This window comes from Gopherus evgoodei, chromosome 4 (assembly GCF_007399415.2).
Source record: "Gopherus evgoodei ecotype Sinaloan lineage chromosome 4, rGopEvg1_v1.p, whole genome shotgun sequence".
Lineage (NCBI taxonomy): Eukaryota > Metazoa > Chordata > Testudines > Testudinidae > Gopherus > Gopherus evgoodei.
In genome coordinates, this window is record NC_044325.1 from 61171041 (window position 1) to 61184687 (window position 13647).

Genomic DNA, 13647 nt, shown 5'->3' on the forward strand with positions numbered 1-13647 from the left:
TTGTCCAGTGGAGCGTGCTGATGGGCTCATTCTGCAACCGTATGAACTAGTGAGTTAGGGGCTGGGTGTGTGAAGAGGAAGTCAGCTGCTTTAGCTGGCACAAAGTAGCATCGCCCGGTTCTTTTCGAGGTGGAGGCACATAATGCTGGAGTGTGTCACAGTGTCTGGGCCGGTTCCAGAATGGCCTCATTTATAGAGAGGACCACTCCGGAGAGTACCTGTGGCTGTAGGATGTCCAGGAGATGATGTTGAAGGTTCTGGACTTCCTCCAGCAGAATCTGCAAGTTGGTAGCCACCCATTGCAGGTGTTCATAATACTGCTGATTATCTGGTAGAAAGTGTGACAGAGGGACGACTGCCTCAATTAGTAATGAGGCGGCTCTGGTTGGAACCAGCGATACCGGTTCCACGTCTTCCTCCTCAAACTGACAGAGTCAGCTGATGTGTGTGACAGGAATGATAAGAACCTTGAAATGTGCTGGGAATATGTAGTACAGGTCCCAGGGGATCCTGTAGGGCCAGAACAAGCGGTCCATTGATCTGGGTGGGCCCACGGGGAAGTGATACCAGGCTTCCCTCGGGGGTCCTATCTGGATAGGTAGGAGTGCCTCAGATGCCTGTTCAAGCTCCTGTGAGTCAAAGGTGAAACTAGCTGGTCTATGTCCTGGAATTCCTCAGAGTTGGATGACAGTTCCATTGGAAATGGTAGGATCGTTAGTACTGGAAGGTCCTAGTCTGATGAACATGGAAGGGACCTTTCCTGCATCAGGAGCAGCCATTTGTCCTCTGGTGTGGGAATGTCCTGGAGAACGGATGGGCCTGAGAGGAGTAGGGACTGCAGCTATGGCAGGAACACTGCCTCTGGAGATAAGAACATCTCTGAGTTTGCGGAGTGCCCATGGAGACTCCGGCGGGAACCTGCTTCCATAGTCAGGCCTGTTCTGTGCATGTGGTGGCAAAGTGGCACTGATGGAATATCCAGAGGTGCAATAATAGACAGGCATGCTAAGTGTCCTGGTATTGAGGCCACTGGTGGTACTGAGAGATCCTGCTGCTCCTTAGTCTTACCCTTCAGCCAGGTGGGGGGGGTGGTCTTTGACTTCGGTTCTGCAGGGTCTGCTTGTGACATCTCACCTGACCTGTAACAGCTCAAGAAGGGAATGCATCTCTTATGAGCTGTTTGCTGTGGGGATCTGCTGTTGTGCCCATAAGAGTGTTTCTTGTCCTTGTGGTGGGCCTTGTCCTTACTCATCAGTGCTGGTAGTTCTGCACCATGGCTTGTGCTCAATGGGGCACTGCTGGGCTGTGGAGGCTGCTGGTCTGGAGGATCTCCTTGGCCAGGATCTGAGTGCATCTGTGGCCTCATTGCCTCTTCCAGCAGGAACTTGCCGAGATGGAGATCAAAGGTCTCTTAAGTTCTGGGCAGGAAGGACTTACAGATGTGTGCTTCTCCAGACAGTATAGGCACTGTTGATGCTCATCACTGATGGAGAAAGAACAAGCACAGGAGACGTAGTTCTTGAAGCCTGGGATCCTAAGCATAGTCTCTGGGTGAGAAGAGGTTGAGTCCCCCAACTGGGGAGGGGTTATATTAAACTATTCACTATATTACAACCATAAATAACTATATTAACTATCCTAAGTATAAAAACTATTTAAAACAGTGAAAGGCAACTCTCATCTGGATAAGAGCAAAGAAGGAATACAGGTTTCGACTCAGGTCATGCAGCAGTAAGAGCGAACTGGAGTGATGTTGACTTGCACTGCCCCTTATACCCTCGGTCAGGAACACGAGGATATGTGCGGGTCAATGGACACTGCTTGGAGAAAGCTTCCGGACACAGGTGCATGGTGTGCACGCATACCCACGTACAGAATACACATAGGGATCATCACTTGAAGAAGTGAAGTTTTTACTTTCAGGTTATCGTACGTTGCCTGAAGCGTTTCCATTTTGGGAAAACATGTATCTGAACCCTTGTGATCATGGGACAAAACAGTCTACATAAATTTAATGCAGCTTATGAATAACTACACAACTACAGTAATGAATGACAATACACAATATCATACTCACCCATCTTTTACTTTTTCTATGTGTGCAGACAGTTCTGACCACCATCTCTTAATGACAGCTAGGAGCCAGTTTAGACCAACTATCACATATCTGTAACAACATATTTAGATATTATGTACCTACCTCCCCTTTGGTGCAGATGGATGCCATATCCACCAACTGAAAGGAGAGGTAAACAGATTCCCTTTTACTTGAAGGTTAACTAAAAGATTATATAGGATAAAGCTCAGAAGGTGGCACAACATAACTGGAAAATCATGAAGGAAAATAATTTCACAGTTTAATTCACTGATGTATTTTCTATTTTGAAATGATGAGGCAGCTCACATAATAAAAGGATGTTAAGATGTTCTGCATCAGATTGTTCTGTCAGTGAGTCTCATACCTTGGAATCAAGACTTTGGTGCTGGGTCTACAAGATTTTGGTGTTTGTGAATAAATTTAGAAACAGGGACAAAGACAGCTTCCTCCTCTACAACTGTGGAGAACCCTTGGCTAAAACAAAAACAAATAAAAAACTGCATTTTTTGCACCACTTGACTGGGCCTGGAGGAAATGAGGATAGGGATTTACATCAGAAGAGTAATCCCTGCAGAGAGCTTCCTGCATGGAAGCAGTGGGGAAGTGAATAGCAAGAGGGTCCACTACTATGCTGGGATACTTCTGTGGTGGAGTTGATGGGAAGAAAAGTGTATCAGTGCCCATGAAGACTACTTTACTCACTTTGGATTGGAGTAGGAGTTCATGACCAAGAGCCTGGTCGGGAATGATTCTTTTGAACCATTCTGAGGGTTCTAATATAAAGAATTAAGTTGGTGATTCATTTTGATACTTACTCTTCATATTTGCTTTTAAGCAGTGATTTTACTAAAGGAAACAGATCTACACAACAGCCAACTGAAATATATGGTTTTTCTTCCTGTAAACTAAAATAAAGTAGTGTTAAAGAAAATGAACTTGGACCAATTCATTTGAACCCTGTTCAAACTCCCTCCTCCTGAAAGTTTTTTTTTTTTTACCTGCTAGTAAGTACAGGAAGGCAATCTACTACTACTCCAAGGTCCTGTATCCTAGATATATTAAGGAAAAATAGGTTAGATTACTAGTTGATTATGTTACACTGTATAATTCCACTAGGATTAATTTTTTAAAACATCAGAAATTGTAGCTAAATTACAAGTTGTTTCAAGTTAAGAAAGTTTACAGTGCTGCAGCAGCCTTGGGATGGCTACTGCATTGGAGAGGAATTTAAAAAATAAACTTAAAAAACAGAACACTCAGTTTACCTCACTAAATAGGCTATGAGTTCACTTATACTTCTTCTTCTCCAGAAGGTAAAAGCTACATTCAGTCTCAGGTTTCTACTAAAAAGAACTTGTGCCATAGTATCGTGGTCCTGAGAAACCTGTATTTAAGAAACAAAAAGGTTTTCAAACTTAAATATTGGTTAGTTATTGCACAATGAATTCCTGCAATACAATAAAAGCTATTACACTGACATAGTTTTTCTAAACAAATGGTGACAAATCTTAAAAGGAATTTAAAATTTTTGTAATACAGGTAAATTAAATAATCTTCAGATGCAGAGGTCTAAAACACTAAGCATTTTTTTTTAAACCAACAACAGCTCAAAAGCATCCATTTAATAAAAAATATGCAACACAAATAGATGTATTACTCTGGTCCATAATTTTCAAAAATGGGTGCCTAAAGTTAGGTATCTAAGTAAGTGACCTGACATTCAGAGGTGGCAAGCACTTGCAAATCTCCCAGACTTCCACGGGAGCTGCTTGATGTCCAGCAATTTTGAATAAAGTCATTGTACTTATTTAGGTGTCTAAACAAGGATTTGGGAACCTATTTAAGAACTCATTACAGAAAATCTTGTCCCTGTTCTGTAATATAAACCAATACATTCTTTTATGAACCTAGTTACAATACATCTTTGACTGTAACAAGAGAGAAACACTTTAAAAGATATTTACTGCATTACATCACCCACATCTCCCCATACATGATCACCTAGGAAGTAGTGCAGAGAAATCTACACAAATATAAAAGGGCAGCATTCAAGTGATTTTAATTATGGTTTTCTTTCAGGTCACTCATGAAAATTTATTATGGCGTACGTTATCTGGCCTTCTGAGCCAATTACAAGAAGTAACACTGCATGCCTTCACAGGGCTTGGTCAAATACTCCTGTGAAGGATACTGTTTTCATCTGCTTCCCACCCACTCATTCCCTGGCAGAAATTTACTTCCAAAACACTGTCTTTAACATTCACTTCTTTTATTGGTCCAAGAGATAAGAATAATTACAGTCTCTTTAAAAACATCTGCAGCTAACTTAAAACCAAAATGAAAATAATGGACTGAGGTGATTGGCATCAAATATATTCGAAGAAAAACTTTTGCAAAACTTGACTTACCTCTGAAAAAAATCCACTGTATTTTGATGAGGGACCTTGTGTTTGAGAGGAGCCAGAATCACTGGTATTTAATAAAAGCATATGACTGTCGTGTACTTTTGCCGGCAGATTACCTGCACAAGCCAGTTCATTTTCCTTATTTGCCATGTCACGGCCCCTGACTTTAGGGAACTGTTTTTTTCTGTAACAAGGTTTTGAAGTATAACAGTGAACTTTTTTTCTACAATATACTACTTTGAAAAGAAAAGGGGAGCTCGTCACAGTTTGTCCAACTGTTGTTCTGCAATGAGAGAATATTTGTAAGAAATCAAGTAAAATATTAGTATAATTCAGTCATTAAACACTAAAATATTTTAATGGATTTAAGCCTTAAACCTAGAGATTATTTTAATCAAATGATTTTATTTTCCAGAAACAGTAATTTGCTCTCTTTCTGAAGCTTTAAAACTTTAATTAGGTCATCAGCATAGTGACAACTTCTATTAATATCCCTCCCTGTATTTATCTGAAGGCTCATCTCTATTCCAGGAATGAGAATAATTCAGGCAACAAAACTGAAGGGTTGATTCCTATTTTGGAACTAATCTGATGGCTTCCCCTTTGGTGTGGCAGAAAGCTCCCAAGAAAGAACTTAAAATCCACTCCACAATGGAGTTGTTGACCACTACTATTCCTATAAGCTTTTGAAGGACCTTATATAGATGTACAAGGATCCCAAATAATTTCTTGTTTTTAATCAGTATTTTTAAAACATCAAAACATTAAAACACAAAGATCCAAGAGACAGTTCGAAAAAGTGATAGAATCTGAGGGGAAAAGGGGGCAAAACTATCTCCCAGATTCTAAACAGTAGCTCTCCTACCTGTTTGTGTAAGAAGCCAACTGTTTTGGAGATTTCTTACCCTATGGAAAAACAGTATTATAAGAAGGCTTAAAAAACAATTCCACGGTTTAACAGAATACCCCCCGCTTTTATTGCTTTACTAATGTTTTTCACCCCTCAACTGAGTACAGCAGTGGCCTCTGTTAACTTTTTTCCACTGGCTTGTACCTGTGAAAGATGCATAGGTTTGAAAAGGTGTAGCTGCCCCTCCACAGTTATCATATGAGCATCTTATTCAGAGATTGGATTGTGATGTCTTTGGTGAGTGGTAGGATTGTGACATCAGAGATCATTTCCCTTTTTACAAGTGTGGTGGTGTACTGTGATCATATAAATTATCTAAATTTGCTAGTGAGTCACCTATATCAAATTAATTTACGAGCCACAAACCTTTTCAATATATTGGTTGCCAGGATTGGGTAAGGATGGAGGCATAAAGACAAAACATACCAATTTATAGCTAGTTGTATACAATATAATCTTGATTATTCCAGCTTCACGTACCAACATTCATACATTAAATAAGTATAGATAATCAAAGGAACTGCAAATATCCTTCAACACTAAATCAAGATTTTGCTGTATAGATTAGACAAACCTTTTAAAATTAGTTATCTTCAAACATTCACATATTTAATCTTAATTACAAAAACCTTTAAAATGAAAATCACATTCTTGACAATAATTTTCTCATTTAAAAATTAAACTTGTGACCTCCCACTTTATTTTAGTATTTGGAATCTCAATCCTCTTTGAAAATCTCTACTGGCTAAAGGTTGCAGAGTGATAAAGATTAATATTTTCATATGAACAGGTATTGTGTTCATAAGACTTGCAACACTATATAAAGATTGTCCAATTGCTTTAATATTCTATTTAAACCTATTGCTCATGTTAAGTCTTCAGGAATGTTATGGTATATTCAATTTAAATTTAAAATTTATGTTAACATCCACTTAGGGTTTGTCTACATGAACGATTAGTTTGCAGCAAGCTGGGGTGTCAATATACCATACACTAGCCTCCTATGGACTAACAGTCCCTGTGGATCCTGGTGACATGCATTAACAGTTCAAGAGTGTGCTCTGAACTAGGGCTGTTGATTAATTGCAGTTCACTCGTGCGAATAACTCCAAAAAAATTAGTTGCAATTAAAAAAAATTAATCACAGTTTTAATGGCACTGTTAAACAACAGAATACCAATGGAAATGTATTAAATATTTTTGGATGTTTTTCAATATTTTCAAATATATTGATTTAAATTACAACACAAAATACAAAGTGTACAGTACTCACTTTATATTTTTTATTACAAATATTTGCACTGCAGAATGATAACAGTATTTTTCAATTCACCTCATACAAGTAATATAGTGCAATATCTTTATCGCAAAAGTGTAACTTACAAATGTAGTTTTTTTGTTACATAACTGCACTCAAACACAAAACAATGTAAAACTTCAGAGCCTACAACTCCACTCAGTCCTACTTCTTATTCAGCCAATTGCTAAGACAAACAAGTTTGTTTACATTTACGGGAGATACTGCTGCCCGCTTCTTATTTACAATGTCACCTGAAAGTGAGAACAGGTATTCACACTGCAGTTTTGTAGCCGGTATTTACGTGCCAGATATGCTAAACATTCATATGCCCCTTCATGCTTCCAGAGGACATACTTCCATGCTGATGACACTTGTTTAAAAAAAAAAAAAAAAAAAAAAAGTTACCCTTTCCATAACCGGTGTTCTTCGAGATGTGTTGCTCATGTCCATTCCATATTAGGTGTGTGTGCTCGCCACATGCACTGGTGCTGCAAGTTTTTCCCATAGCAGTATCTGTAGGTGATTGGCTCTGGCGCTCTCTGCAGTGGCACCCTCATGGCACAGTATAAGGGGTGCTGCTGGCTCCCCCCATCCTCAGTTCCTTCTTGACAGAAACTCCGATAGCAAGGAAGGAGGTTCAAGGATGAGAGGGTGGGAACAGCCATAAGCAACACATCTCGAAGAACATCAGTTACAGAAAAGGTAACTGTCTTTTCTTCTTCAAGTGCTTGCTTATGTCCATTCTATATTAGGTGACTCCCAAGCAGTAGCCCTGGAGGCATGTAGGACTTTATGGACATGTAGATTGCAAAACAGCTCTGCTGAACCCGTCGTTGTCTCTGGCCTGCTGAGTGATGGCACAATGTGCCATGAACATGTGGACAGAGGACCATGTCGCGGCTCTACAAATGTTCTGGATAGGGATGTGTGCCAGGAAGGCGGCTGAGCTCTAGTCGAGTGGGTTCTGATAATCAGCAGTGGCGGGACCCCCACCAGATCGTAACAGGTCTGTATGCAAGAGGCGATCCAGTTGGAAATCCTCTGTGAGGACACCGAAAGGCCCTTCATCCTATCCGCTGTGGCAATGAAGAGCTGAGTCAATTTATGTAAAGGCTTGGTACGCTCTAAGTAAAAAGCCAGGGCCCTTCAGACATTCAGGGCATGCAGCCACCTCTCCTCACTGGTTTTGTGTGGCTTAGGACAAAACACCGCAAGGAAGATGTCCTGGTTCATATGGAAGGTAGCTACCATTTTCCACAGGAAGGCCAGGTGGGGCCTCAACTGGACCTTGTCCTTGTAGAAGACTGTGTATGGCGGTTGTGAGGTCAAAGCTTTAATCTCAGAGACTCATCTTGCTGATGTCACTGCCACCAGGAAAGTGACGTTCCATGACAGGTGGGAAAGGGCACAGGATCCCAGCGGCTCAAAGGGTGGGCCTGTGAGCCTGGAGAGGACCAAGTTAAGATTCAAGAGGTGGAGGGACATGAGGTTGGGGTGCAAGAGCCGACTGTGGTCCAGTGACAGTAGTTCCGGTCGCTTGGGTAGGGGCTGCTGCCAGGTTCATGTGAGTGCCGAACCAGTGCTGGCGAGGCCAGGCTGGGGCGATCCTCCGCCTTGTTCTCATAGTCACATACTTCCATTGGCCACTTTCCTCATCCAGAAGTCTACCCTCACAGTTCTATGGTCCAGCATGCGTCTGCAAGTGTTGTGTTTGCCCTTGGCCTCTTCTCTCCTTCCCTTCATCATCTGCTCTAATCCCCTTAAAAACTCAACCATAGTTTCTAGCTGCATCTCCAACCCTTAGATATTCTCTTCCATTGCATCTATCAGGTGGCACTTCATACGAATGAAGCACCTTTAGGTACCCTCTCCAGAATAATGTACATCCTGCAACTTCCATGTAGTCATCTTCATAGTCTCTTCATTTCAGTATAGTTGATATTCCCCTTTTGTGTCCAGCCTGAAGAGCATGGTGGAACATATCTCAGTGTTTGGGTGAGATGATGTCAGGAAACTGGCTGAGACTCAATCCAGATGAGACTACAAAGGATTATGGTGGTTTGCGAAAAAACTGCCTGATGATGTCTAAAGTGATGCCCACTCTCCTAGCTGAAGGCTTATGTCTGTAATTTGTTATAGAAGTTTTTGACACGGGGTCTGTTCAGATTCCCAGCTGCTTTTAGATTATTAAATTGCAGCAGTAATCAGACGACTGCTTTCTTCCAAACAGGTCCAGATGCTGACTCTGCTGTCAATGCCTCTCTTATCTCTAGATCGAACTACTGCAGATAGTGCTGCACCTTAGAGCTATTCAGAAGCTCAAGCTACTGTACAATGTGGTGGCAAACTTGTTAAGCTCCATGGCTTGCACTGGTACCTTTTGGCTTCTAGGTTTTATTTAAGGTGTTTTGGACCTATAAACCCCTATCTAAGAGACTGGTTCTCTTTCCACGCAATACTACCTTGATCAATGGATGTGTTTAAGCTGGAGCTTTCTTGGTTTTATAAGAGTCTCCAGTGGTAAGAATCTCCACGAGACCCTTCAGGTTTGGACTCACTCCCCCATCTTGGTGGGAAGAGCACAAATTTGTTGACCTCACTTTAACGTTGCAAAACCCATCTTTTTATGCTGACGTCTGGAGAGGGCTGAGGTGATTGGGGCTTGGTTTCTTTTGACTTTCTCAGCATAGGGAGATTTTGATTTTGTAATGGTGTCCTGTTGGCTAGCTGTTTTGTATTTACTGCTTTTTTTGTTATGATATGTATTATAATCTTGGGACAAAAAAAATCTCTGCATCAATTTAAAGTTATAGCTAAATTAACTACCATCAAATGTATAGTTTTAGGTAAATAAGTTTACCCAAGGAAATAGTAAAGTAAATAAACTTACCTCCTTCATGTTCTTATTAGTGGAATGAGAGATCCTTCTTCCGAGATCAATGTGACAACCCTTGGTATGCAACAGGTTCCATTTTCTAACATTGTGGGCTTCAGATGCCATAATCTCCTAAATCCCTAGTTTTCAAGACAATTTACAAATTAGGGAATTGAATTTTTAAATGTCAATGAATTTTAAAAATTCAGTTTTTACCTATAGATCTTGGAGATTGTTACGACAATTAAAAATAACTACACAAATCCACAAAACATTCTGGGTAATTTACAAAATTTAGGGGTGCCATCATTTAGCAGACATTAAAATGAGGTCTTATCACTGGTGGCAGTCATGGAGAACATATGAAGTTCCACCCTTTGTCTACTTTATTTGTAAGCATTTAGTGGGAGGAACCTTATCTAAGGCACTTGGGAGACTGGTGCTGCCATACAAAACAAACAAACTTTGGATAAACACCTTGCAACAATAAGTAATTAACAAAACTGCATGGCTAACATTTTATGAAAAAAAGTGTTAACTTGATTTCAAACTTCATTTCAAGTTAATCATTTCTGCTACTAGCTCACAAGTCTGTCATCTAGAAGAAAATCTAAACAATTCTACTAGGAAAGAAAACACAGACAGCAATTGGATGCACGAGATTCAGAAGGAAAGAAAGAACATCTAAGCTCTATGCAAGAGGGAAGATAAAATGGTGGAGGGAAGGGTGAGTGGAAGGGAAGGAGGAAGTTAAGTAGGGTCAAAATGTAAGTCACCCATAACAAAGACCTACCCACATTTGGTAGGTAGGTGCCAGCTTCAAGTTAACTGATCTTTAAAATCTTTTCACTACTAGTTTTTAGCATGCAACATTAACTTATAAATAGACACTGGGTAATGCATTTCATTTAAAACCTATAGCTTCCCCTCTGCCCCCCGACACATTGCCTAGAAGAACATGCCAACTGTAGAGGGATGCAAGTATTTGTCAGTAATAAGTACAATAGCCAAACAGTTCTGTAGAAAGTGTTTACCAGGGATGTTTAAATTTTTACTTGCTGCATACAATACTACAGAAAAACAACAAGTTTATTATGAATAGGACACCACATCAAAGAAATCCATGAACCAGAGAATGTGGTATTTATCTACACACGGAAAATCCACTGCAGAAGAATGCATTCATAAGGTTACAATATCTTACAGTATGTTAGATACCAGCCCATAAGAACTTTACTATTTAAACAAACTGAAGTCCTAATGATTAAAAAAACAAGTATTAAAAATATGATGGGAAATTAGTTTGTTATTTGTTCATAAAACATTACAATTAATATCTTTGTTAGCAGCTTCAACAGAGAAAGCTCATGGAGGCTACTCTCCCCCTTCACCCTTAGAAGGCAGTCTGAAGATCAGGGGGTGGCAAACTACGGCCCAGGCTCACCAGCTGTTTTAATCCGGCCCTTGAGCTCCTGCTGGGGAGCAAGGTTGGGGACCGCTCCGCGTGGCTCCTGGAAGCAGTGGCATGTCCCCCCTCTGGCTCCTACGCCTAGGGGCCGCCAGGGGGCTCTGCTCCGCATGCTGCCTCTGCCCCAAGTGCCACCCCAGGAACTGCGACCAATGGGAGCTGCAGGGGAGGCACCTGCAGATGCGTCAGCGCGCAGCAGAAATGTCTGGCCTTGCCTCCATGTAGGAGGCGGAGGGGGATGTGGCATGCCGCTGCTTCCAAGAGCCGCTTGAGATAAGCGCTGCTTAGAGCCTTCACTTCTGAACAACTCCACCGCGCCCCAACCCCATGCTCCGGCCCTGATCCCCCTGCTGCCCTCCAAACCCCTTGTCCCAGCCCAAAGCATCCTCCTACACCCCAAACCCCTTATCCTCAGCACCACCCCAGAGCCTGCAGCCCCCGCTGCAACCTGAACTCCTCATTTCTGGCCCCGCCCCAGAGCCTGCACCCCTAGCCAGAGCCCTCACCCCCTCCCACACCCCAACCCCAATTTCGTGAGCATTCATGGTCCACCGTACAATTTCTATACCCAGATGTGGCACTCGGGCCAAGAAGTTTGCCCACCCCTGCTGTAGATGAAGGTTGAAATGCTGTGGCAAGGTAGGCTGGTGATATTTGGACTTCTACTGTTTGCACTGTACTCATTTCTAGAGATAAATTGAGATCTGTGTCTGGCATCTTTCACTAGCATTAAATTAAGGCTAGCCTCTGCTGCGAGGCCTACAAACCCATGACAGCTGACAATATGTGGGCAGGAGGTGAGGTGTGACTACTGCTTACTGTGGAAAAACTTGCTTGTTTCACTGTTAGATGTGAACATAAGCATCTTTGTTCCTTATGTAATTGATTCCTGACAGTACTCTTACACAAATGGTGTAATAAAAATGAGCAATAATTAGATATTGCATTTAAATATACTGTTTAATAGTAGAGCCTTTTACATTACCTGTTATGTAAATGTATATGTAATATGAAAAAATTAAAGATATAAGAAAGCAACCAGTGGCATAGTTAGAAATTAATGCCCTACATCATAAACCTAATTAAGTAGTCTAAAATCAATCACAAGTATATTATATGCTGATCACTAAAAAAATAACAAAAACAAAACAAACAACAACGCACAAGCTCTGTGAAAGCTGTTGATGCAATAGCATATCAGTTTGATCAAAAACATCACAGTGCCACTGAAGTAGGAAGATAATCTGGGGAAATCCAGGAAAGCTAATCTGAAATAACTAAGAATGTTAATCTGAAGTGGATTAGTTAGACCACACTAAATCACTATCTGAACACTCTCACTCAGAATTAAAGTGGCTTTAATGCAGTTTAGCTTCATTCACTTCGTTATTCACTTCATACTCCTAGTTATTTCACATTAACTTTCCTGGATGTTCCCATGTAGGCAAGCCCTGTAATAACCAATGCCAAATCTCTGGGTTAGGGAATGCAGTTCAGCAGTCACATTTCATGAAAAAGTCAAAAAGAAAAAACTGATCACCTCGTAGTAATAATGGATCAACTTTCCATACTGAAAGATTTGCTGAAGATTAAAATTTAAAAGAAAAAACGTAAGCAAAAATAAAAAAAACATTCATCGAATAAAAACTGTCACTTTTAATAATGTTACATAGAGAATGAGCTCCACTAACATTTTGTTTATAAATTATCACAGTAGAATCCATAAGTACATCTTGAATAAACGGAACATTTCTCAGTTGCCAGACTTTAGACATTGTTTTTGAATTGCATTAATTGGGAATTTCATTTAATTATAATTCTGTATCTTCCTTTTGAGATGATCATATATTTATAAGTGATCTCTTGCTATCATAAATCTACTTTCTGAACCTTTTAACTGTTATAAAACTGCTCCAGTGTGAACTTTGGAATACAATGTCTGTGCAGAGAATCATGTTTTTTGAAGCTGTATGTTAAAAAAAAATGCAACTTAGAAACAAAAGGTCAGGGTTTTTAAGGGACTTTGGTGCTCGTAACAAACTATTATTAAAGCTAATCAATTTTCAGGACACTCATCTGATATTATTGTAAAATCTTTAATTCTTATCTGTACAAAGACAAGTATGTTGATGCTCTAAACATCTAACTTTTCACCATACCTACTTGCAGGTCCTGCTCAGGTGCTATATTACCCAAGTGGATTACTCACATTTCAGTTATTCCAAAACTAAGAAGTATTTACATAACTACAGCCATTCTTTAAGAACTATTAGTACCAAATGGATAATAAGAAAACTAAACAAGTTAATATAAACTGAAATACTTTTATAATACATACAAAATGTTAATGCCCCTAATTATTAAGAGATATGAATAGACAAATTATGAATACATACATTTTAGAACAAAATATTTGAAGAATCCATTCCCCTTTTACTTATACACTAAAATCCAAGTTCAAAGTTCTGTTCTCCCATAAAATCTGACAACCTCAAAACAAGCATAAGACATGCAGGCTCTCTTCTGTTTATGCTGCTATTAATTTTTACAAGAAAGGCACACAACTGTACATGTAGGCCATGGCAAGCTTC

General features: G+C 40.2%; 1 protein-coding gene across 4 annotated transcripts in view; it reads right to left on the reverse strand.

Annotated features, from left to right (window-relative positions):
* Window positions 1-13647, reverse strand: part of KATNBL1 (katanin regulatory subunit B1 like 1) — a 40299-nt gene that overhangs the window by 9326 nt on the left and 17326 nt on the right. For all 4 annotated transcript variants that reach the window (XM_030559419.1, XM_030559418.1, XM_030559421.1 and 1 more), the window contains 7 exons: window positions 9604-9728; window positions 5369-5409; window positions 4507-4786; window positions 3364-3482; window positions 3097-3147; window positions 2914-3003; window positions 2078-2167 (listed from right to left, as the gene is read on the reverse strand). In XM_030559419.1, coding sequence (XP_030415279.1) covers window positions 2078-2167; window positions 2914-3003; window positions 3097-3147; window positions 3364-3482; window positions 4507-4786; window positions 5369-5409; window positions 9604-9714 — 782 coding nt within the window. In that variant the 5' untranslated portion in view covers window positions 9715-9728. The remainder of the gene's footprint in view (window positions 1-2077; window positions 2168-2913; window positions 3004-3096; window positions 3148-3363; window positions 3483-4506; window positions 4787-5368; window positions 5410-9603; window positions 9729-13647) is intronic.